Source organism: Maniola hyperantus, chromosome Z (assembly GCF_902806685.2).
Source record: "Maniola hyperantus chromosome Z, iAphHyp1.2, whole genome shotgun sequence".
NCBI lineage: Eukaryota > Metazoa > Arthropoda > Insecta > Lepidoptera > Nymphalidae > Maniola > Maniola hyperantus.
Window position 1 is genome coordinate 751,849 of NC_048564.1, and position 27,808 is coordinate 779,656.

The 27,808-nt window shown below is 38.8% G+C and overlaps 1 protein-coding gene across 3 annotated transcripts in view; it reads left to right on the forward strand.

Moving 5' to 3' along the window:
* The first annotated feature begins 3,613 nt into the window (after positions 1 to 3,613).
* alpha-Man-IIb (alpha-Mannosidase class II b) overlaps positions 3,614 to 27,808 on the forward strand; it is a 71,142-nt gene continuing 46,947 nt past the window's right edge. Inside the window, exons 1-2 of one of the 3 annotated variants that reach the window (XM_034983301.2) lie at positions 3,614 to 3,816; positions 9,303 to 9,441. In XM_034983301.2, coding sequence (XP_034839192.1) covers positions 3,811 to 3,816; positions 9,303 to 9,441 — 145 coding nt within the window. In that variant the 5' untranslated portion in view covers positions 3,614 to 3,810. Of the gene's footprint in view, positions 3,817 to 8,860; positions 8,927 to 9,302; positions 9,442 to 27,808 lie in introns of those variants that run through there. The other 2 variants (XM_034983302.2, XM_069508964.1) reach the window with 2 other exon arrangements.

Below are 27,808 nucleotides of genomic sequence, written 5' to 3' on the forward strand. Positions count from 1 at the left end.
TGCATTGTTATCCAAACTAAACATGTATAAAAAATTCAGTTCAATCGTTTGAAGATATTAGAGTGACGTCACTATATTTTTCGAGTTATTCTCAGCAAGCCCTTCCATTAGATACCCATATTGTAGGAGTGCATTAAAAATAACTAGTCCGCCATAGTGGGTGTTCCGCCATGTTGGATTTAGAATGACGTCACGTAGCTAGCCATGCTTGTCATCCAAACTAAACGTGTAACATACAAAATTTCAGCTCAATCTGTTGAAAATATCTACTTCAAAATTGAGTAGCAAGATTCCACCTGAACAAACATACATCTAAATATATAATTGGAAAAGGTGACTGACTGACTGACTGATCTATCAACACACAGCTCAAACTACTGGACGGATCGGGCTGAAATTTGGCATGCAGATAGCTATTATGACGTAGGCATCCGCTAAGAAAGGATTTTTGAAAATTCATTTCATCATTGGGGTGAAAAAGGGGTTTGAAATTTGTGTAGTTCACGCGGACGAAGTCGCGAATGTACGCTAGTAACATAATACATTACTTACATTGCAAGTTAAATAAAAGCTTGTTATTTGTTAAATATGAGCTCAAGTACAAATGGAATTAATTCCGCCCGATATTTTATCTGGGCCGAAAACTGCTCAAGATGGAATTTTGCCCCCAAAATCTCGAGAAAGATAGGTATATGGCGTTGGCGACTTACGATAATTTTACTTTTACTCGAAAGTTACTCTAAAATCTCTCGATTTACCCAGGCGCCCGCCATTTATATTACTTTACTCTATGGTAAGACAGCATATCTCTATGGCATTATCCCTTTGTTGAATAATCTAGATACTAATCGTAGACTCTACCACATACTCGTGTGACTCTACCATGACTCTACATCACTCGACATTCATGCCTTGAGCATAATCGTGAATCGGAACGTACGGCGCTATTTGTGTTGCCACTTGCCAGTAAAATGAGAACTTACTACTCTCGTAGTTTACAAAATAGTTTACTTTAATCTTTTGGCACAGAATAAATAACAGTTTTTCTAACGGTCTAAAGCATAAAGCATAATAACATTGTACAGTAGTTAATTTAGTTTTTTTATCATGTTTATTAATTTTTAACCGGCTTCAAAAAAGGAGGAGGTTCTCAATTCGTCGGAATCTTTTATTTTTATTTTTTATGTATTACAATATAATGTATACTGTTTTAGCCATACCTACCTATCAGACATACTGTATGGAATCTTTACTTTAATTGTTATCCCCTTTGTAACTCTGGTATCTGTACGGAATTTGAATGCAGTGTTTACTTTTAAATGATTTATCATAGTTGTGCATGATAGAATTTATGTATTTATTATAGTTATTAAGTTTTATGTTAAAATCAAGCAAACCATTCAATAAAAATAAAATAAAATAAATAACACTACACGGCCACTTCAACAATGCAGACCGCGACCCTTTCAATGTACACGAAAACTAGTAAGTAGGTACACTTACAATGTAAAGGATTATTTAAATGATAAGAAAGCTTGGGAATGAGTTGCCAAACAGCTTTGATAGTCCTAATAAGTATAAGTGCAGATTTTGTAAACTGTTTATAATAAAAAAGATTACCCGACTGAGTTTGTTGTGGGCTCTTCTCAGACCTGGGCGCATTTGGAACCCGCGTAGCTAAGTTTTCCTAACACCTCAACCTTAAGTTCACCTAACATTATCACCATTGTATTGGAAATTCAGCAATTGACAATCAGAAAGTGTATACAATAAATACACAATCTGAATAAAGAATTTGAGTTTGTACAGTTGACAAAAAAGTAGTTTTATTTATTACCTACTTGAATAGTTAACTTAGGTTCTGCTGGGTAATATGATCATAATTATTATCAAGTGTTTCATTAGGCTAGAATAGAAATCTGGTCATCCCGACTCCACGTAAGTAGTCATGTCCATCATACCCCTTGTGTATTTTTGTGGAGAAGGAAGTCAGTCAGTTCAGTCCATCGTTACATTTTTAGTGAAATGATCAAATTAAGCTATTATATTTTTAACATCTGCTGGGATATCTCTAAGGGATTTGATAAAATTCCGGCTTTTATCATTTACCTGCGACACATTATATTACTAGATAATGCTTATGACTTCCGCATGGTTCTAGCTTTTTTGAAAATTCCGCGGGTTTTTTTTTGTTTTCAAGGATAAAAATAACCTTTGTCTTAGGGATGACAAAATATAGCTCTATACCAAAACTCAAAATTGGTTTAACACATGGGCTTTAAAGATCCCGTGGGAACTTAATTTTCCAGGATAAAAAGTAGCGTAAGTAGGTAGTTATGTCCATCTTCCAAGTTAGCCTGCTTCCATCTTAGACTGCATCATCACTTACCATCAGATTACATCGCAGTCTTGTAACGGAATAAAAAAAAAATCTCCGGTATACAACTTAAGTGTGGAGTTAGACAGGGTGGCCTAACATCTCCCTCTTTGTTTAATGTCTAAAAAACCGGAATTGGCTGCTCGATTGATGGTACTATGGTTAATAACTTAAGTTATGCAGACGATATGGTTCTGCTGAGTCCATCAATTAGCGCACTTAGCTTTTTATGCAATCATGAGAATAAGAGCAGCTTCAGTGATGAGCAGAATCCGAGGTAGTTCCAACGGTATACTGGAAACCTTATCTGAAAAACTAGATAATTCATTTATGAGACACAGTTGGTTTGCACATGCACTCTCAGTGTCTCATGGGTGGTAGATTCCTAGACAAATAAAATGGTTCATAAAAGAGCCTACTTACTAACATAGTCATTAGAAATTAATTTTATTACAAACAAAATGGATGTAATATCTGAAATAAAGATGATGATGATAATTATTATTATTATAACCTATATGTGTACTTTCGTCACAATCTATTAAACAGATGGGTCATGAAAAGTTATAACAGACGGACACATTGTCGCGTTTATAATACTAAGTAGGTACCTACTTGCATTGTACTGTACTTTTATATTACATTTAATACATAATACAAACATATTTTGTATTATTTTTTAGTATGCTGAGGTAAAGATTGGTAGCTTTTGAAATGGGTGTGGCAACTCTACAGACCAAACAGCTGCCATGGCTCTGCCAAACTCTACATGACGCATGACGGGAAAATTGTGAACGTGCCGTAGATAGAGTAATAAAGGTAGATTGAAGTACTGTGTAACCGCGTATTATATAGCGATAGCACGACGTCACGACAATTATTACCATTGTTTAGTAGTCAATATTTGTATTAACCGATCAACAATATTTGTATTAAACGTTTTTTATGTGAAAACAAGTAAATAACTAATGAGAAATACAATTACGCCACGAATTCTCAAAGTTTGTTTTGCAACTAAAGTTGCATTCCTTGTATGTATTCTCGAAAAAAACCAGTTACACGATAAGGGACAAAAAATAGGTTAGCTGCGTCTCTGTTTATTACATTAGTAACTTTATCTGTGCTCTCTTTTTAGTGTGAATGAGAAAGCAAACGTTTCTGTATCTACCTTTATTACTCTATCTACGGAGCGTGCTCTAATCGGGCAATCGGTAATGGTATTGTTCGGCTAGCGAGCAGCGGCTAAGCTTGGCTTGGGCTCTGTAGTCACTAACTCACAAGTCAGTCACAGTCAGTCATACGCGAGCTTGACGCTTTGTAAGTGTGACTACTAATCAAGTAGTTATAACGGGTTTATTTACTAATGTTTTAAGACTTTGTTATTTATTTAATCGTAAAATGAAGTGCAGTGCTCATTTTATTGGAACAAACTAATGAATGTAAGTACAAATAAATTTTAATAACCTGTTCGTCAATTATTTCGGTATGTTTACAAATGGTTTACGACATAAGGAAGACGAGAGAATATTAGAATAAGATGCGTGTACTAAGTTTTTTTTTGTCAGTGGCGATGTCTTTTGTTTTTGTGTTAATTTTAAAACTACTTTTTTTGTTTTGTTTCACAGGAATTAAAGGTTTATCCATAAGTATGTCGCTGCGAATTTGAACTCTATGAACTCTACCTGTTTCGAATTGCTTGCGCCGACTTTCTTGCGTTGATTATTATTGTTCAATATTATTTTTATAAATTAAAATTGATCGATTGAAATAGATAATTTTAAGTTTTATTTATTGAAATTCTAATACGGCGTACATTACTTATATTACATTTTTACTTATAAAATCGTCGATCACGTGAATTGTATTTCCGTAACGGTAGGTAAGTAAGTAATTATTTAGCTGAAAAACCAAGAAATTCTTACCTATAAGTTACCTACTCTACATATTTTTACGATTTTATTTTTTATTTTTTCTGGATATAATATAATATGATATATATATGTACCTACTTACCTAGTTTTATTTTTTATTAACCCTAGAACCCTAGCTTGATCGAGCTCGAGCACCCCAAAAGGTTCACGTACCTATTAATTTTTTATACATCTACACTAATATTATAAATGCGAAAGTGTGTCTATCTGTCTGTGCGCCTGTCTGTCTGTCTGTCTGCCTGCTAGCTTTTCACGGCCCATCCGTTTAACCGATTTTGATGAAATTTGTTACAGAGATAGCTTGTGTCTCGGAAAAGGACATACTCTTGATCCCGGAAAATTAAAGAGTTCCCAAAGGATTTTTAAAAACCTAAATCCACGCGAAGGAAGTCGCTGGCATTATCTAGTATTGAATAAGTTTAATTTTATTTATTAATGTATTATTAATATTAGTTAGCATCTTGGGATTTCAAATCAGTTCAAAATTAAACTATATTTTGCTCTTTATATTTTGGGTAGGCGCCTACCTAATATTTTGTCCTTATTTATCGGCTCAAACCAAAATGCCTCGGTGTCTATTGCCTAAAAACTAAGTTTTAGATTAGCATTCTGCATAAGATAGGATTCAAAGATACCACAAATATTATTTTTTACATACCCTTCCCAAACTTAGCTTAGCTTAGCCTTTGCAGGCATTTATCCAAACTTGAATTTGAAAGTTTTATAGTGATCACGCACTCATCCGATCCGAATCCGTGAAAATACGGATATAAAAAATATCTACGACATAATTATGTCATAAGCTACCATAAAAATAGTTCGTAAAACAAAAAAACCGGCCAAGTGCGAGTCAGGCTCGCGCAATGAGGGTTCCGTACTACAGTCGTATTTTTCCGACATATTGCACGATAATCCAAAAACTATAATGCATAAAAATCTGTTTTAGAATGTACAGGTGAAGACCTTTCATATGATACCCCACTTGATATAGTCACTCACTTCGAAAGTTGAAAATACTAATTATTAGTTCATGATTGACGGTTTTCAGATTTTTCCCCAAATGTCAGCTATAAGATCTACCTACCTGCCAAATTTCATGATTCTAGGTCAACGGGAAGTACCCTGTAGGTTTCTTGACAGACAGACGGACGGACAGACAGACAGACAGACAACAAAGTGATCCTATAAGGGTTCCGTTTTTCCTTTTGAGATACGGAACCCTAAAAAGTATTTTCACGGACTCGGATCGGGTAAGTGCGTGCATCGCTCTTGGTCCTATTGTTCATCGTAAATTCACTTCCAAAGTTTTGTATAGAGCGCATTCTTTGTCTGAGGCCGAGATCTATAGAGCGCACTTTGACTTTGCTCAGACTTATGGTTGAGTTAAAACGAGACAGATTTATGTGAGAGATATAGCTCTGTCTCGTTTTAATTCTGTCTTGAGTCTAAGCTAAGTACAAAGTCAGATTGGTTCTATAGATCTCACCCTGAATGTCATTTAAAAGCGCGTCAAAAATCCACATTGACCTGTCATCGTGTTGAGGCAGAGTGGACATGAGTTCTCTCTCTATATGTGCACAAATTCCAGTACCTTAGTGTTCGGTGCAAAGCTGTTTCAGGTTATCTTGAGCATATTCCTGTAGATGCATCCATCCATCACAATTTTTTTATTATACTACATATTATGTAGCATAGCATAATTATATTGTATATCAAATATTTGAAAAGAGCAACCGCCGAGTTTCTTGCTGGTTTTACTCGGTAGGAAAGGCATTCCGAACCAGTGGTAGATGTGTCCGACGATTCAAAAGTACTTGTGAAAGTTTACTTGAATAAAAAATACTTATTACTATTCCTCATCCACCCACTTCCCGCTATCTTCTTAAGGTCGTCAGTCCAGCGGGTTGGAGGTCGTCCCACACTGCGCTTGCCGATACGTGGTCTCCACTCCAGAACACGTCTACCCCAGCGGCCATCGGTTCTGCGGCAGACGTGGGCTGCCCAAGCTGCCACATCAGCTGGCTAATTCTTTTTCCAGCAACGCATCGGCGGTTCCTCTGGTGCTGTAAATGTTCATGGGCGGCGGTAATCACTTAACATCAGGTGACCCGCCTGCTTGTTTGCTCGCTATCTCTATTAAAAAAAAAATCGTTGAGCTATGTCAGTCACTTTGGTTCTCCTACGGATTTCCTCGTTACGGATTTTGTCCCTAAGAGAGACACTTAACATAGCCCGCTCCATAGCACGCTGAGCGACTTCGATCTTGTGGACAAGGCCAATCTTTTATTAAGTTAAGATGGCAATCGGAGTATGAGGCGGGGGGACAAACCCGCTTGTCACCCAACCCACCCACCTTGCCCTTGTTAGCGCGGGGGGATGTGCATGTGCGGAGCGTACCCTCCCCGATTGCCATCTCGACCTGTCGCGTTACTACTCGTAGGTACACATACCTATACATTTTTATTTAGTGTAATTACGCGACTGATATTTTTAATATTGTCATTAATTTAATTATCTTGTATTTGATATTGTATTTAGATTTACCTTTATATAAAGAATTAGCTTATGCTCGCGACTTCGTCCGCGTGGATTACACAAAAAAACCCCTGTTTTACCCATTTGGCGATATAATTTTCAAAAATGCTTTCTTAGCGGATGCCTACGTCACAATAGCCCATCTATATGCAAACTTTCAGCCCGTTCCAGTAGTTTGAGCTGTGCGTTGAAAGATCAATCAGTCAGTATGTTAATCAGTCAGTCAGTCAGTTTTCCTTATATATATTATATACATTATTATGAATACCTACTATTTATTATGCAATCAAAACCAATACAAGTAATCACAGAGGCGTGAAAATAAATGTTTTAACTTTTGTGTAGGAATACTTAACAGCTCATACATATTTCAATTTTCGTTATTATTTTTAATATACATATGCAGTTATATACTTATTAATATTATAAATGCGTAAATGGTTTATTGGTTTGTCCTTCAATCACGTCGCAATGAAGCCATGGATTGGCGTGATTTTTTACATGGGGATAGTAAAACATTTCGAGAGTGACATGGGATATATTTATCCCGGAAAATCAATCAAAAAAAAAATCGGAATCTGCGCTGACGAAGTCACAAGAAGAAGCAAACGTTTCTCCTCGTGTTGGGGACAATATGCAGAAAAAAAAAACAGCTTTTATAAAATAAAAAAGTTCTGGCACGCACGCGCTGGTTCTCTACCATCAACGTATTGGTATAAGTCCCGCAAATTGCTATTGCGCTGGAACCATGTTTCATTAACATCGAAATGACGTCATTTTGACGTCATTTGACGTATATTTAAGTAAAAATATACCATCAGCTCTAAACTTCATTCTAGTGCTGACGTCACTAAAATGGCCGCCACGCGCATTAGCAATTTGCGGGACGACTTATAACGCACGAATCGCATTGTAACAAATGTCGGAGACTGGCTAGTAAACTATTATAAATGTAGAGATACCTACCAGGAAAACCTCATTATTTATATCTTATAAATAACAAGGTTAAATATTAATTACTTAAATAGCTATTACTTTATTTTGGTTGGTAGGTTTCTACTAACAATCTATAAAATGCGAAAGTGCGTCTGTCTGTCTGTTTGTCTCCTAGCTTTTCACAGCGCAGCAGTTAAACCGTGAACCGAAATTTTGTGCAGTGTTAGCTTACATCCCGAAGAAGGACATATGCTACTTTTTATCCTGGAAAATTAAAGAGTTCCCATAGGATTCTTAAAACCCTGAATCCACGCGAACAAAGTCTCGTGCATGCTCTTAAGTAGGTACTTAATAATAGTAATTCAGTCGCTTCGACTATTGTTGACTTTTGCTTTTCGAGCAACTTGGTCTTAGTACATTTAGATTTTTCTCGTAGATGTGGGTTTTTTTCCAAGGTGGTTTGATTCCAAGTAAGCCTTGACTGAGTTCTCCCCTGGTGGGAAATGTTGATAAAATCTAAGTGAGCTAACTATCCTTATCTGTTTCTACGCAGCGTAGAGGCAGAGGCTACACCGATGCTATGCGCAGTGGCGTGCAGGTGATAGAGGCATAAATGCACTGCTTACCCCAGTTGTAATAGCTCAATGCATATTTTTCATTATGACCTGCCAGTAAACAGGTTCCTACCTAACTAATACCTACACTGGCTTCAAACACTGTGCACGCCACTGGCTATGCGGCATGGTATCGGAACGCTAAATCGCTTGACGGGACGACGTTGTATGGTGGTAACTAGCCGCGGCCGTAACGTAAATGTTAATTTATCAACAAAAAAAACTGTGATTCATAATTCATAAATGAAAATCTGTTTTAGAATCCACAGGTGAAGCCTTTTCATATGATACCCCACTTGATATAGTTATCTTACTTTGATAATTGAAAATACTAATTATTAGTGTATGACCACAATTTAATTTTGTTTGTGTGTGATATAACCACAAATTCACAGTTTTCAGATTTTTTCACTAATGTCTGCTATAAGACCTAACTACCTGTCAAATTTCATGATTTTCAGACCGACAGACAGATCCAAGAATTCCCGATCCGAAATAGCCGTAAGCAAGACTGTATCGTCACTTACCACCAGGTGAGATTGCAGTCAAGGGCTAACTTGTATCTGAATAAATAAATAAAAAAGTACTATTTGTACTAAGCGTTGCGTACTTTATTTGTAAGACGGACAGACAGACAGACAACAAAGTGATCCTATAAGGGTTCCGTTTTTTTTTTTTTTTAATAAGAAAATTAGCCATGTTAAATGACTAATATTCCCCTTTCCTCTCCAACTAAGCGTCAGGCTTGTGCTAGGAGTAGGTACGACAATAGTGCAACGGGCGGGGTTTGAACCGTCGACCTTTCGGTTTTCAGTCCACTCCTTTACCGGTTGAGCTATTGAGGTTTTTCTGTTTGAGATACGGAACCCTAAAAAAGGCTGTACCTATGTAATGAGTTGTGTTGTGTAGCAGATGACAATGCGCGCGTTACGGCTGCTGCGGTGCCGGCCGTACTCCACGCGGCTGCTGGCGCTGTTGCTGATCGTGCTGGCCTTCATCGTGTACTGCTTCTACTACAACGTCTCGCCGCCCGTCTACCCCAAGCCGGGTAAGTGATAGGTTATACTACCATATTATGTGGCATATATAGTATATGCCACAAGCAATTTTAGACTTGCCTTTACACTAGTTTAAAAAATGTGTTAAAAGTATGCTTCTAAAAAAAGCATATTATACAGTCGCAGACTATGTAAACGATAAAAAAGCTTGGATTTGACTCGCTCCAGCAATGCACGGGGCTGCAATGGCTTGTATAGTACGGTATAATAACATTGTAAATTGAAAAATTAAAAAGAGCAACCGCCGAGTTTCTTGCTGGTTCTTCTCGGTGGGAACGGCGTTCCGAACCAGTGGTAAATTAAAACTACCTGACTATTCATAAACACTTGTAAAAAGTTTACATGAATAAAAAAAAAATTATTTTATTTATTTATTTACTACACACTCTACACTTAGCCTGCGTTTCCACTAGAGATGTGCGATGTATAATGCGCACAAAATGAGTTATCACGCGCCATTTTAACTCAACTGTCATGTCAAATGTTCGGTTCACATGTTTAAAACCGTCTGAAACCGTCTGAGGTCTGTCTTGACTGCAAACTATGTACTCCACCCGTGCTTAGTAGTGGGCCGATAATGGACTGTACTTATAAATGTAATTGCACATTTTCTTAGTCACAATTATTTTGGAAGGTCGTAGATTCTTAGCTTACTGATGCGTACATTCAAGGTTCTGGTCATTATCAGTGGAAAAATATAATCTACTAGCTGATGCACGCGACTTTATCCGCGCGGATTTACGTTTCTAAAAATCCCGTGGAAACTCTATGATTTTCCGGGATAAAAAGTAGCCCATGTCACTTTCCAGATCTTTAACTGTACCCATGCAAAAAATCACGTGGATCCGTTGCTTTGTTGTGACGCGAATGAAGGACAAACAAACATACTTTCGCATTTATAATATTCAAAGTATAATTCAAAGGTATGCGAAAGGATCTGGATAGGATATCTCAAGAAAACCTCTACCATCATAATATGACAAATGCAAAGGCAAATGAACCAGTCAAGTGCAGTCGTACAACTAACTTCTTTCCATGGATAGATTATAGTTAAGCCGTTCTTTCTCATTGGTTGACGAACCCGGATGTGACTTTTTAAGTCTGGTTAACTGGTTAAGAACCTAGTGATAATTACAGTGAAAACAAAATCGGACCATTGATCCACAGTACATGTATTTTGTAGAGATGGACCATTAATTCATAGTTAGGCCCTGAAAAATCACGTATTTCTACTCAGAGTTGATTGCGTTGACGGTTCCATTGTTCCGGTTAAACTTTATTTCTAGGAGGGCTGATTAGCGTCTTGGTCTAGCGGTATTGGTCCACGATCCTAGGACTGCCAGACGTTACTTACTTTTTGAGAAATAAAATTTGTTGGAGAGAGTTGTGTATTTATAACGTACTGTTACACCTCTTAACTGCATCCTAAAGGGCTGAGTAAGGGACAGCTCTGGCTTGACCACAAACGGGTAAGGTGGCTTACCGGCTCACGGTCTGAACCTCCAAGGAGGTTAAACGTCTCTTTCAAATTCTATTTCCAGTGTTCTTTTGTATTAATTCTATTTTCAAGTATAATTAAAGTATATTTTTATTTGTCAAAATAAATCGTTTTTTTAAACCTTTCGGGAAAACCCCTGTAACAGTATCCATGTGCTAACTTGTGCTGACGCGATGGCCTGTTAAAAGGTATCAGCCGCTAAAGGCACAAAATAACATTGCTATAGCAGCTGATACCCATAATTAATAAATTGTAATAAAATAAAATAAAAAATTGGCCGTCGGCACAGGGTAGCCGATACGCGTACGTTAAAAGTACTCACTAACACAACTCTATCCCACTCATTATTTTTTCAGTAACTTCTGGCGGTCCTGGTATCTTGCTCTATACAGGGTGCTCAGAACGCTAGCAAAAATGAAAACAGGTGATAGTACTGATGATTACTGATATGATACCACAAAAAAGAACGCGAAAGAATATATCAAAAAAATCATTCAATACATTTTATGAAAGTTTACGATATATTGCGAATAAAACATCTGACTGACGCTAGAGGTCAACGAACGTTGCATAATTAGGCCATTCGGAGTCAGTGCTGCGTCATAGGCGGGGCATTGACCCGAGTTTTGCACGCTATACATTGCGGGTTCGAAAATTATAAAACACTAAAACTACAAAATGAGGCAAATGGTTATTGGTATTGGATTGTGTTTCGGTACTATGATGTAGGTAGTATGATGATAACGCTTAGTGTTTGCTAGCGTTCTGGTTTCACCCAGTATGTATATGTTTTTGGGAAATAAGCAGGATAAGGTGAACGAAGTTTTGAGGTAATAGCTCAACGGGTAAAGGAGTGGACTGAAAACCGAAAGGTCGACGGTTCAAACCCCGCCCGTTGCACTATTGTCGTACCTACTCCTATCACAAGCTTGACGCTTAGTTGGAGAGGAAAGGGGAATATTAGTCATTAGTCATGGCTACTATTCTTTAAAAAAAAAAAAAAAAATAGATTTTGGGACCTAAGTCTTATAGCTATACCTATGTACCTATAAAATGAGGTTTCATTCATCCACAGTGCACTTAACGTGTAACGTCACTCGGTACAGCTACCAGCAGGGCTGGCAAATATTCAAGCAAATGTTTAGAACATGTGTTTTATTGTTTTAAACATGTTTCTATCCACACTTACCTAATATTATAAATGCAAAAGTGTGTCTGTCTGGCAGCTAGCTATTCACGGCCCATCCGTTCAATCGATTTAGACGAAATTTGGTACAGAGATAACTTGCATCCCGGGGAACGTAACCTATATACAGGATCACAGTGTTGTCTCTCTGTCTGTCTGTTTGTCGGTTGGTCTGTCAAAAAAACCTATAGGGTACTTCCAGTTAACCTAGAATCATGAAATTTGGCATGTAAGTAGGTCTTATAGCACAAGTAAAGCAATAAATCTGAAAACCGTGAATTTGTGGTTACATCACATAAAAAAAATGCGTTCATGAACAAATAATTAACATTTTCCACTTTCAAAATAAGATTACTATACCAAGTGGGGTTATGTGAAAGGGATTTACCTGTAGGTACATTCTAAAACAGATTTTTATTTATTTTTACGCATAAAAGTTTTTGATTTACTTATCGTGCAAAAAGTCGAAAAAATACGACCGTAGTAATGAACCCTCGGTGCGCGAGTCTGATTCGCACTTGGCCGGTTTTTTCTATTCTCTGTGTTTATTGAAGTCAGTTTTTTTTAATACTTTAGTGGCTGGTAACCCTACGCATTGGCGTCAACCGCAGGTTAATTACTGCATCGACGGCGGCAACGCAATAAGCCATTGCCATTGGTGCAATTCTGTATCGTGAAATTGAATTTTGTCCAGGAACGGTGAAAATGTAGCGCGCTGAAATTTTGTCATCGTCATCATAATAATCATCATCATCATCAACCGATAGACGTCCATTTTTTGGACATAGGTCTTATACGAGTCCATGCGGGGTTTCACTAACTCAGTGTCTAACACGTAAAACCTAGCTCGATTAACATTGGTTGATTCTACATTGCTGCTTCACTGAGTGATATTAAATGGGACAAATGGGCTGACCTCATGGGTCAGATCTTGCACTTTTGTGAAAATTTATAATTTTGCTTTTTAAAATTTATATTTTTAACAATTTTTTGTAAGTATATTTATGTTAGTTAGTACTCGTAGTTTAATTAGTGTAATTGGGCTTTATGGCCGTTCTAAATAAATAAATAATAATTAAAATATTTTTTCGTAGAAAACCTTCAATGGATTAAAAATAAATATGAAATAAGTTCTGTGCGAAAACCTTAGCGAATCAGTCCGCTGGTCGGCGGTCTTTTTTTATATTATAGACCAGCGCTTGCCTGCAATCAGATTTGGTGGCAAGTGATAAAAGATAAAAAGATAACGGCTTTATAGAGCGTTGTCTCTGTCGGTAAGACCGACGAAACGTCACATAGCTATGAGTGACAGAGACGACGCTCTACGAAACGCTACACGTATCTCTAACTTTTCAGAGGTAGAGCGTTTTAAGAAATTAAATATTACCTACTCGCTTTAACGGTGAAGGAAAATATCGTGAGGAACCCTGCATGGCTGAGATAATAATGTTCTCAAAGGTATGTGAAGCCAATCCGCACTTGGCCAGCGCGGTGGTCTATGGCCGAACCCTTCTCATACTGAGAGGATACCCATGCTCTGTAGTGGGCCGGTTATGGGTTGATCATGATGATGATAACCCCGTATGGTTGTCTTCCAACGTTTCATGCACGTTAATCGAAACAACAGCAATACGTGTCCAATTAGTCAAATCAGTAACTTTTTATCAAACGTCAAAACACGCGCTTAGTATGGTAATCATTCATCCAAGGTATGCGAGCTTCTAAGAATACTAGAATGTGACGTCACAATATTAGACGTGCTATTTTAGTTTAATCGATAATTTAAAACGGTAACCACACTTAAAACTAACAAAGGACGTGGATTTTACGTATTTTGGAACACCCTCTATTTAATAATCACAATTGAATTTTTCATCATCATCATCATCATCAACCAATAGACGTCCACTGCTGGGCATAGGTCTCTTGTAGGGACTTCCACACGCCACGGTCTTGCGCCGCCTGGAACCCCTACGGATCGCCTAGCTCTCCTACGGATCTCCTCATTTCTGACTCGATCACGTAGAGAAACTCCAAGCATAGCTCTCTCTATCGCCCGCTGAGTGTCTCTGAGCTTTCTTATGAGGCCCATTAGCGACCATGTCTCGGATCCATATGTCATCACTATTTAATTTTTACATACGCAAAATCCCTATTTAAGCGCATATTTCTAGTTCCAATAGAGGTTACAGCCAAATATTTGCGGATTTGCCTTCGAAATTGCGGGAGGTATTTGGTCGCGAGTAAATAATATTCGAATAGTTCTCCTCATGGTATTTATTGGTTGTGAAAAATGTCCGCCTCGATAAATTGCAAATTGCAATTAATATTATGGTTCGCCTAACCTAGCCAACTTCAATAGCCATATTATAAATGCGCAAGTGTGTTTGTTTGTTGGCTTGTTGCTTTGTCCTTTCATCACGTCGCAACGGGGCACCGGATCAACGGGATTTTTTGCACGGGGATAGTTTAAGACCTGGAAAATTACATAAGCTACTTTTTATCCTGGAATCCACGCGTATGAAGTCGCGGACTTCAACTAGTAACATAATATATATAAGTACGCGACAGGTTGAGATAGCAATCGAGAGGGAACTCAAGCACTGGTGATGTTCGGGTGTGCGGGGCGTCTCCCCGCCTCATACGCCGATTGCTATCGCCGATACCTGTCGATTGGTATAGGTACAAATTGTAGTGGCATTGAAAAGTTTTTTTTTTAAATTGAACGTACATTCCAACATCAATGGAACGTACGAATAGATCGCGTGAGATTCGGATTTTTAAGCACACAAAGGCACTGGCGTAGATACAATTGCCGCGACCGACAGCCGGCTGACACGAACCGCTATCAATGATTGCTCTGTGATCGCAATCATAACTTTCAGATCAATAAAACTAGTGGTTTGCTTCGAAGACCTGGCGTTATCCCATAATTCCCGCTACAGCCGGCCGGCATGAACCGCTATCAATGATTGTTCTGTGATCTGGACGCTATGATCGCCGATCATAACTTCCAGATCAATAAAACTAGTGGTTCGCGCCGAACTAAGACCTCGCTTTATCCCATGATTCCCGAACTAGCTGATGCCCGCGACTTCGTCCGCGTGGAATTAGGTTTTTAAACCTCGTGGGAACTCTTTGATTGTCCAGGAAAAAAGTAGCTTATGTTATTCTCCAGGTCTTAAACTATCCCCGTACAAAAAAATCACGGCGATTCGGTGCGCCGTTGTTTCGTGATTTAAGGACAAACCAACAAGCCAACAAACAAACACACTTTCGCATTTGTAATAAGGGTAGTGATAGCGCTATCTATTATGTTTATTGTGAAGTTAGCTTAAAAATAGTGATACCCATTAAATATGAAATAATTTCGTATTAATATACAAATTACAAGTTTCAGTTCCTTATATGTAGCCGATTTTACTATGTACCGTCGAATTCAATCTCCACTTTAAAGCTCCCCATTTCGTATATAAAGCGCCCATTTCGTATATAAAGCGCCCATTTCGTATATAAAGCGCCCGCCTGAAATAAAGCTTTTTTATGCGATATTCGGCTGAAGGCCGTCAGTTGAAATATTCTGTCCAAATGTGAAGTAATGAAGTTTAGTAATTCAGGAGTTCTCTGCTCTTTAGCTCTGACAGGCGGGCAGACGGACAAGTTCAATTTCACTATAGTAGACTCAGAGACCTTGCTTCGCTCGGTCAAGAATATAAAAAATACTTAGTGTGCACTTTTACAGCCGTACTCAGAGTCGCTTAATCGTTACTTAAGTTTAGTTAAAACGAGACAAAGCTATATCTCTCACATAAATCTGTCTTGTTTTAACTCAATCTTAAGTAACGATTAGCGACTCTGATTACGGCAGTTAAACATACATAACATATTACCAAAAAATTATATTTACAAAAAATTTACAATGGTCATTGATGGGTAGGCATGCCTAAAACACTGTGCCTATCACTAGTAAATACGACAGCTAAAATCATATTCCTTCCTTTTGGATTTGAAGTACGACTAGGTAGACGAGTAAAAAACCTTTGATAGCGCACTCGACTCTTATAAACAGTAGGTATATTATATTGTTTGTACATTAAAGCCGAAGTGGCCATGACCTTTCGCGATTAGTGGTCCTTAGTTGCTACGTCAATAGCAAACTGCAAATATAGAAAACAATTAAAATTCACGCGTTGCTTGTGTGACACTAGATAAGTAAGATCATATTTTCTTCATAAATGGAATTAATCACTTTACGTACGGTAGCTGGTATAAGTCCCGCAAATTGCTAATGCGCGTGAACGCCGTTTTAGTGACGTCAGCACTAGACTGAAGTTTCGAGCTGATGGTATATTTTTACTTAAATATACGTCAAATGGCGTCAAACAGACGTCATTTCTATTTTAATGAGCCATGGTTCCAGCGCAATAGCAATTTGCAGGACTTAATACTACTATTATTATCTGTCATCGGCAAAATTCAGTTGCACAGAAAACTTGAAATACAGACCTTATTGCTTGACGTTAAGATTTCAAAGACCAGAACAACAGGAACTCGTACCTACTATCTCGCTCATAATCCGCCTGTAAAAAAAAATGGCGCGTAGGCAACAACCAATAGCGGACGGACGCGCGTCGGATTGGCTGAGATATTTTCGCGCCATGCGAAAATGTAAAGATTTCTGCGCAGGTACATTGTCATAACATATAAAACTAGTTGTAGGAACTGTTTTAAATTGTTATTTGGGCATGCGGTTGAAAATGAACAAATACTTTTTTTAAAATATAATATAGACTAGCGCTTGGCTGCAATCAGACCTGGTGGCAAGTGATGATGCAGCCGATGGAGTGTGCTTGCCTTGAAGATGCCTATTCACTCTTGACTATCTAAAGGTGCTGATAAACTTGAGCATTCACTTGTAACAGAACATCGAGCATTCGCCGTTTTTATTATAGTCGAACTGAACAACGAGCCGAGCCAAGCATAGAGCCAAATATTGCTACGAACATTTTGAGCATTCTAGCGAATGCTCGTCTATTCTTCATGAAAATGTCAGACTTGACGGTCGCGTGTGCTCGCTAGAATGCTCGCCAGAATGCACGATAGAATGCTCGCTAAAATGTTCTCGTATTTTTGTGTGAATGAGCATTCGCAAGAATGCTCATTACAAGTGAATGCTCAAGTTTATCAGCACCTTAAGACGCGTTAGTACATAGTAATTCAATGGTTGCGGGCGACTGAAGGGGTATGGGAGCGATAGTCTGGGCCGCCCGAGCACAAAGGTGCAAGCTTTTTATAAATATTTATATTTAAATTCCTATGTGCTCTGTTACCATAAAATAATACCGTAATCCCTTAGTCACTTAGTGTATTAAACGCTAAAGATGGGCGTTATTGGCTATTTATGTCAACGGTTAATCAACAGTTATTTAGTTTCAATACCGATATTGATAACCGTTGCCGAATATCGGTATCAGAGTTGTGTTTCAACTAATTTAATATGCGCAACGCGCAGCGGTTTCCGTAGTAGTAACTAAGCTAGCTGCCGTATCAATACCGTCTGCATAGCTAGCGCGCACATATTCACTAAAATAAAACCAATTTTACTTTCATGAATATCGTGAAGTAATCACAACCTTAAGTTCATAGCAGCAAAGTTTAATTTGATCATTGACATAGGTCAAACTATAGTGGACGCCTGCACAAATAGTTTGCCACAGTCCAGTTAACCAAAAACATTTCACGAAGATTGATAAACCAAAGAGGACCTTATCTCTATGATTCTAAGGCTAACTATATTAATATTGATAGATCAAAGTGTAATGGACAAGTACTTGTACAGTTAAGCCTTAGCGTAATAGAGATAAGGTCGGCTTTGGTTTACCAAGTTCTTAGTTACTAAGCCGGTAGCCAATAACCGCTCCTTCTCAGCTTTCAGTGAAAGAAAGAAAGAGAAGGCATAATTATTGCGTTTCTAGTTACCAAAAAACCAAACAATGCATTGTCAGTTGCCAGTTGGCAGCGTTGCGTTGTCAGGTGGTTCGTCATAGATGTTAGGTGAAAACCGTTGCTAGCTACGACAATAACGCTACGGTACGCTATAGGCACTGCAGCGGTTTTCAGTTAAGTTTAGCTATAGCGGACACATGTCTATTAAACGCTGAATGTGAATACGAATTTTATTGAAATTGGTTTTATATCAATCGAATAAAACTGGGGTTTCTCCTAATGGTCGTGTAAAAAAGCGTATTTTGGGGAAACTTCGCGATTTTTTTTTGTATCGGGCCAAATACTGCCAATCGTGTTTTGGTTCTCGTAATTCACTAAAGAATATTATAATATTAAAAATTAAATAAGTAAACAAATTTGTGGTTTTTGAGGCCAAAACTTGATTCTTTGAACATCCGAAATGTGTCTCTCAAGTCTCAACACAACTTTCGGGACGCATTTCGCCTTAAAGGTACTCATGTGAAAGGGAAAACTGACTGAAAGGACGTTCCATATCCTAGCGGTTCTGATTAGAGACGATGCAGCAAATCGCTTCGTACGTGTTTCGCTCCTCGCTGATTTTCAAAAATTCCACTCGAAGCCGAGCTGAGTCAGTTAGTTATATATTATTAGATGCTAAGGCTACAGCAAATAATTGCCCTCGTAGCCAAGCATCATTTTAAATGCAACTCGAGGTTAGGGTCGCCACGCTCTTAAGTACAAAATCCGGATTCGGCGCTTTATTAAGTAGACCGGGCATCTTTTTTTTTATTTTTTATTTATAGACTTGCGGCTGCAACCCAGACCTGGCAAGTGATGATGCAGCCTAAGATGGAGTGCGCTTGCCTAGAAGATGCCTATTCACTCTTGTCTTCTTCTTGCCTCTTGCATCTTGCCCTGGAAGGCGGCCATATCTTTTTGTACAAACATATTTTTTTACGCTATGCCTACGTTTTAACTCAATACTATATATAATAACAATAATAACTCAAGTTAAAAAAAATGGTAGTTAATGGGGACTGCCGACAGAAGTATAAATTTAAAAATATGAAATAACATTCGTTTTTAGGGTTCCGTACCTCAAAGGGAAAAACGGAACCCTTATAAGATCACTTTGTTGTCTGTCTATCTGTCAAGAAACCGACAGGGTACTTCCAATTGACCTAGAATCATGTTTGGCAGGTAGGTCGGTCTTATAGCAGATCAGGGGAAAAATCTGAAAACCGTGAATTTGTGGTTACATCACACAAAAAAAATTGTGGTATGAACTAAAATTATTTATTTTTATGCATAATATGATGCATTTTAATTGTTTAATAATGGAAGCCAAAAAGGCTGGTTACATAAATATTTGGCTGGACACGATCTTAAAAAAAGTCGGTTAAGTGCCAGTTGGACTCGCGTATGAATGAATCTTACTAGAAGTGACCAAAGAAGTTGGAAGTAGGTACTACTACGTATGGAAGTGACACATTTTTTTTTAAATGTCATGGCAGCTCTGTCCGTCTTTCTTCGTTCACGAGATAGGTAGCCCCTGCGGACAGACAGACGGACGGACGGGACGGATAGTGGAGGCTTAGTAATTGGTTACCGTTCGTACCCTTCGGGTACGGAACCCTGTAAAGTCAAACATGTCCGGCTAAAGCCGGATGCCTGGCAACCCTACCGGCGGGCTTCCTGTAAAATTGCACCTTACTTGTTCCGGCAAAGAATTTAATGGCCGCCAATTAAATAATCATGAAATGAAATGCATTTATTTATTTCATGTAGGACAGCAGACAAGTTATGAATTACTAGCTGATGCCCGCGACTTCGTCGGAACTCTTTCATGTTCCCGGATAAAAAGTAGCCTGTGTCACTCCACTCTCCAGGTCTTCAACTATACCCATGCAAAAATTCACCTCAATCCGTTGCTTCGTTGCGACATGATTGAAGGACAAACCAATAAACCAACAAACAAACACACTTTCGCATTTATAATAGGTATATAAGGTATTTGATGTCAAGACTACCACCGGTTCAAAGTCAAATCATTTATTCAAAATAGGTAACATTTTTGTTAGGTTTGTGACATGATAAAGTTGAGATAAAATAAATAAATAAAATAACAATCTTTTTTATTCAAATAAACTTTTACAAGTACTTTCGAATAGTCGGATGCATCTACCACTGGTTCGGAATGCCTTTCCTACCGAGAAGAACCAGCAAGAAACTCGGCGGTTACTCTTTTCAAATGTTTGATATTAAAATTTAATAATTGTACTAGATTATGCCATGTATACAAAAGTATTTGCAGTCTTGTGCGTTGCTGGAACGAGCTGGAGGTCGAATCCACGCTCTTTTATCATTTAGATAATCTTCAATTATTGTGTAAAATGCTTTTTTCAGGAGTATATTTTTAATAGATTTTTTAAACTTGTGCAAAGGTAAGTCCAAAATAGTTTGCGGGATTTTATTATAAAAGGTTATACCCATACCCACAAATGACTTTTTGACTTTCCTGAGGCGGAAGGTAGGAGCTGCAAGCTTGTTACTGTTTCTAGTTAGCCTATTGTGTAGATCACCAATTTTCTTGTAACTAAGAATATTTTGTCCTACAAAAATTATGTTATTATAAATATATTGAGAGGCTACTGTAAGGATATCTATTTCCTTAAATTTCTCGAAGGGAATCGCGTGGTCTTAAGTTATAAATTGCGCGTATTGCCATTTTTTGTAATACAAAAATTCTCCCAATATCTGCCGCTTCACCCCATATTAAGATTCCATAAGACATAATACTATGGAAGTAAGCAAAATATACTATCTTTGCGGTTTCCATCTTTCTAACAGCGTAAGCGGCAGAGTTCAATTATTACTAATTAATACTTAATTAATTATCTCAACATAAACTTAAAACTAAAGCTACGTTCTATGAAAACTTCGAACTTGTTGAGTAAGGTTCGGAAAGCAGCTTCTACTAAAAAGTGCACTCAGAATTTTAATGAACTCAGTATTTGCTCCTTTAAAACAACCTCCTTTAAAATTTGTTCGCGGAAAATTTCGTGAACACATTTTAATTAGGTACTTTTTAACCGACTTCAAAAAAAGGAGGAGGTTCTCAATTCGTCGGAATCTTTTTTATTTTTTATTTTTTATTTTTTATGTATGTTCCCCGATTACTCGAAGACGCCATACCAATGAGGTGTCATTGTGGAGTCTCATAAAAATATGAAGTCTAGACGATTCGCGCAGCTAAAGCTAATTGGCACCGGCACCAAAAAGTTTTATTATGGAACTATATTAACTCTTGTATACATAATATATTCGGTAATAAATTAAATTATTTTTCAATTTTTAGTGTTTGTGTATCGAAGTCGGTTTTTATTTTTATGGTCTAACCACAATTTCACGGTTTTCAAATTATTCCTTTACATGTGGTATAAGACCTACTTACCTATCTACCAAAGTTCATGATTCTAGGTCAACGGAAAGTACCCTATAGGTTTTTTTAACAGACACGACGGACAGACGGGCAGACAGACAGACGACAAAGCGATCCTAAAAGGGTTCCTTTTTACCTTTTGAGGTACGGAACCCTAAAAAAACAGTATTTCAAATCCTTCATAGGGTAAACTAAACGGTGGTTTATATTATTCAGTACCAATCACGTAAATTTCAACAAATTATTGACGGGAGTTAAATGCTGTGATAACCTAGTGGTTAGGACGTCCGCCTTCTAATCAGAGGTCGGGGGTTCGATCCCGGGCACGCACCTCTAACGCACATAACTATATGCGTTTTAAGTAATTAAATATCACTCGCTATAACGGTGAAGGAAAACATCGTGAAGAAACCTGCATGCCTCAGAGTTTGTTCATATCCTGTGGGAATTCTTTAATTTTCCGGGATAAAAAGTAGCCTATGTCCGTCCCTGGGATGCAAGCAATGTTTGTACCAAATTTCGTCAAAATCGATTGAACGGATGGGCCGTGAAAAGCTAGCAGGCAGACAGACAGACAAACAGACAGAGACACTTTTGCATCTATAATATTAGTATGGAGTATGGATGGAAGACCTACGACCAACGTGTATAGCATTTGGTCGACTGGACGCCAATCGTTTCGACCTCGCTCTTGACTCCACTCCGCACTTATCTAATTATGTAATAACGCTAACTGCACTAGGCAGAAGATCAGAACATTGTACGCAACGATGTAGAAAATGTTATGGACTATGGCTAAAATGCCAGCGTTTTTACGACTTTCAGTAAAGAAGAAGAAGAAAGAAAGAAAGAAAACACGTTAATTCTTTGAAAGTTGTGCCATACAGGTACACACCACACACATGTATGTGTGTGGTGTGTATAAGGAAAAGGTGACTGACTGACTGACTGATCTATCAACGCATGTTGATACATCAGTCTGGACGGCTCGGGCTGATATTTAGCATACAGATAGCTATTATGATGTAGGCATCCGCTTAGAAAGGATTTTTGGAAATTCAATTCCTAAGGGGTAAAATAGAAATTGGAAATTTGTGTAGTCCACGTGGACGAAGTCGCGAGTATAAGCTAGTACTTACTAGCTATAAGGTAACACTTCGTCTATGCCTGCCATTTGGCACGACTGACTTCATGACCCTAATGTCATTATCTACGCCCAACAGCCAACTAACCTGGTAGTTCGCTAATCGTTATTTAAGATTGAGTTACAACGAGACAGATCTATGTGAGAGATATAGCTCTGTCGCGTTTTAAGTAAACTTAAGTAACGATTAAGCGACTCTGAATACGGCAGTTAGTCTTTATAAGATTACAGGGTCAACCTAACTGTTACAATTTCTTGGAAAATTTACTTCATTAAACTTAACCAGTTTTTTAGGGTTCCGTAGGTACCTCAAAAGGAAAAACGGAACTCTTATAGGATCACTTTGTTGTCTGTCTGTCTGTCTGTCAAGAAACCTACAGGGTACTTCCCGTTGACCTAGAATCATGAAATTTGGCAGGTAGGTAGATCTTATAGCTGACATTTGGGGAAAAATCTGAAAACCGTGAATTTAGGGTTAGATCACACAAATAAAAAAAAATTGTGGTCATGAACTAATAATTAGTATTTTCAACTTTCGAAGTGAGTCACTATATCAAGTGGGGTATCGTATGAAAGGTCTTCGCCTGTACATTCTAAAACAGATTTTTATTTATTTTTATGCATCATAGTTTTTGAATTATCGTGCAAAATGTCGAAAAAATACGACTGTAGTACGGAACCCTCATTGCGCGAGCCTGACTCGCACTTGGCCGGTTTTTTTTAAATAAAGTTTGGAAGGTATTATTATAACAGATTATTCTATTGAATAAACTTAAATCTAAATGAGAAGCGAAAAAAACCGGCCAAGTGCGAGTCAGACTCACGCACCGAGGGTTCCGTGTTACAGTCGTATTTTTTCGTCATTTGGGACGATAAATCAGAAAATGTTATGCATAAAAATAAATAAAACTCTGATTTAAGAGCCTCAATAGCTCAACCGGTATAGGAGTGGACTGAAAACCGAAAGGTCGACGGTTCAAATCCCGCCCGTTGCACTATTGTCGTACCTACTCCTAGCACAAGCCTGACGCTTAATTGGAGAGGAAAGGGGGAATATCAGTAATTTAATATGGCTAATATTCTTTAAAAAAAAAAAAAATTAAAATGCACGATTGTAAACCCTGTCATATGATACCCCACTTCGCATAGTTATCTAACTTTGAAAATTGACAATACTACCACTTTCGTTATACTGTGATACTACTATTTGTTCATGAACACATTTTAATACTATTTTTTTTTCTGTGACCACAAATTCACCGTATAGGTCAAGACAGTTGACACATTTAGCCAATATGGCGAGTAAGTTCTCGCATTGTATGCAGTATATGCACAGACAGAAACCTTGTAAAGGTTATTCGAGTTCAGAGAGCACATAACTCGGTTACAACTTGAGGTCGCGGCTAGAGGATTGTCTCTTGTTAAATACCCCCCCCCCCTCTCCCCCCTTCTTCTCCGCTTCCCACTTTCGCGATCCCCTCGCGGCTTCGCTATCCGGCATAGGATTATATTTTATCTACCTATCTATACCTACTTAGTTACGTTACCAGTATCTATACTCGTATTTTTTACTCGCTTACGGCGAAGCCCAAAAGGAGGGTTATGTGTATGTTGGTGTGTGTACATTCCTATGTTCGCTCGTAACTACTTAACGGTTCAACCGTTTTTGATAAATGATAGATCATTGCCATTCGCATTTATAATATGCTTAGTGATGCGAAAGTGTGTCTGTCTATTTGTCTATCTGCTGGATTTTCATGGCCCATCCGTTTGACCGATTTTTATGAAGGATACAAAGATAGCTTGCATCCCGGAAACTAACATGAGCTACCTTATATACCTGTAAACCAAGGAGTTCCCCGTTCCCACGGGATTTAAAACATACCTTACAGATTAACGTATGGAGCGGAAACGTGGACACTGACAGTTGGCCTCGTCCACAAACTAAAAGTCGCTCAACGTGCTATGGAGCGAGCTATGTTGGGTATCACTCTCAGGGATAAAATCCGGAACGAGGAAATTCGCAGAAGAACAAAAGCGACCGACATAGCTCAAAGGATTAGCGCGCTGAAGTGGCAATGGGCAGGCCATGTCTGTCGCAGAACCGATGGCCGATGGGGCAGACGTGTTCTGGAGTGGAGACCGCGTACCGGTAAGCGCAGTGTAGGACGACCCCCCGACCCCCCGCCCGCTGGACCGATGACCTGAAGAAGGTGGTGGGGAGCGGTTGGATGAGGAAGGCGGAGGACCGTGTTTGGTGGCGCGCTCTTGGAAAGGCCTATGTCCAGCAGTGGACGCAAACAGGCTGATGGATTGGATGGATGGATTACAGATTAAGGTCCCCGTCACAGGCATCCTCTAGTAAATAATAAAACCCAACCCATATTATAAATGCAAGTGTTTAGCTAAATATATACCTAAGTATATGAAAGGAAAACGTAATTGACTGACGGACTGATTGCGCTATCAACGCACAGTACAGCTGAAACAACTGCACTGTGCACTCAATGCACTGATACTGTGCTGCACAGTTGCTGAAACAACTGCACTGTGCGCTCAATGCACTGATACTTTGCTGCACAGTTGCTGAAACAACTGCACTGTGCACTCAATGCACTGATACTGTGCTGCACAGTTGCTGAAACAACTGCACTGTGCACTCAATGCACTGATACTGTGCTGCACAGTTGCTGAAACAACTGCACTGTGCACTCAATGCACTGATACTGTGCTGCACAGTTGCTGAAACAACTGCACTGTGCACTCAATGCACTGATACTGTGCTGCACAGTTGCTGAAACAACTGCACTGTGCACTCAATGCACTGATACTGTGCTGCACAGTTGCTGAAACAACTGAACCGATCTGGCTGAAAGGCAAACATGCATGCAGATAGCTATTATGACGTAGACATCCGTTAAGAAAGGATTTTTGAGAATTCAAACCCTAAGGGGGTAGGTAAAATACGGGTTCTAAAATTATGTAGTCCACGTTGACGAAGGCACGGGCATAATAATAATAATAAATAATAAATAATTTTTATTTCAGGCAATGAAAATACAACCCATAACATTATACACAGTATGAAGCGGATTAAATTAATATTAGAATTGATTAGAATATAATATAAATGTAAAAAAATGGAGCTAACAATTTAAAAAACTAATCTAAGTAAAGGTGTTATTGTCGCACCGATGCAGGTTTGACCAATGTTTTGTAAAAGGATTACTAAGATCCTCTACAACAGCACACAAGATAGCGTTTGTACTGTGTGTCAGTCTTTTCCAGAAGGATGCCGAAGAAGTCAGGGACTCTCGCAGCAGCAAACATAGCTTTAGCACTGCAGAAACGCGGGTGCTTCATTAGGATGCGGAAGGCGTTGTTATATTGTACCCTAAGTGCATTATAGCTGCGCTTGGTAAACTTTGTCCACAGCTGACATGTGTAGAAACTGACATAAGCTAGTAGGTACACGAAGGTACCTATATACCTACATATTTCAAGTATAGTACGCGTCGGGTTGAAATGGCAATCGGGAAGGGAACTAACCCGGTGCGGGCGAGTGCGGGTGTGCGAGGTGTCCCCCCGCCTCGTACTCTGATTGCCATCTCAACCTTTTTTTTTCTAGGATGAGGAAAAATCCCTAATGGACTTCTGTCTATCGACAGGGTGTGTCCGACTCGCACGGACTAAAAAGACCTCCCCCTCTGCGAGATCAGCACGGAACCGTGTAACATTACTTCGTGCTGACCCTCTGGTTGCTCTCTCTCCTTTTTTTCTTGTTTTTCTCTATCTTCCCTTCTCAACATTATGGCTCTCAGCATCTGACCGTATCTGTGCCACTCATTTTCGCTTGACACCACACAGGCTACCAGATTTTGGGCATTGACACTGTCACTTGCTCCCTGTGCTGCTTCTCTAAGATCCGCGCACGCGGGACACTAAAAAATCGCGTGTCTCGGGGTGTCTTCCTCTCCGCAAAAGTAGCAATTTTCAGTAGGCGCTTTCCCTATTGCGAAGAGGTAGGTGTTGAACACCCCGTGGCCGCTGAGTGCTTGTGTCAGCCAGCGGTCTACTTACTCATGCTTCCATCTGCCATCTGCCATCTCAACCTGTCGCGGATTATACGTCATACATACAAGTATAGTTTTCCCAAGCCGGTTACATAAATGCACCATTGAAAGCGCGACTACAAGAAATAAATACATACAATACAATAGGTAGTGAGTATCTAGTGTATTTTTCCCCACGGAGTCTTTAATGCGGCAAACAATAAAACTTGTACATGTTACCGGAAATGTATTAAATAGGTACAGTGATTCTATAAAGTACCTAGTCATTCCGTGAAATACCGGGCCTGTTTTAAGAAAGTATAAAATATGCAATCTATCGTTCTCCATTTCATAGTCATTCCATTTGAATTAGCGGATGTCTACGTCATAATAGCTATCTGCATGCCAAATTTCAGCCCGATCCGTCCAAAAGCTTGAGCTGTGCGTTGATTGATCAGTCAGGTTGGCTGACTGATTGACTGACTGCAGTCAGAGCTGTGCGTTGATAGATCAGTATCTATAAACGCACAGCTCAAACTACCGGACAGATCGGGATGAAATTTGGCATGCAGATAGCTATTATAACGTAGGCATCCGCTATGAAAGGATTTTTGAAAATTCAATGACTAAGGGGGTGAAATAGGGGTCTGAAATTTGCGTAGTCCTCGCGGACGAAGTCGCGAGCATAAGCTAGTGTCTACTAAAAGCACGAGTCAATGGGTACTTTTCGTACTTTTTGATACGATTAAAATAGAAGTCAGATAGTGTCAAGGTTTCTTTGATTTGACCACGTGGGCGTCGGGCGGGACACGTGGACGCTAGACTCGTATCTCAAACTGGAGAGTGTAAGACTAATATAGACAGCGCGAGTTCCCACTATTCCGGCATATACATGTAGTTCTAGATGATGCCCGCGACTTCGTCCGCGTGGATATAGGTTTTTAAAAATCCCGTGGAAACTATTTAATTTTCCGGGATCAATATTGGCCTATGTCCTTCCCCAGGATGCAAGCTATCTCTATACCAAATTTCATCAAAATCGGTTAAACAGATGGGCCGTGAAAAGCT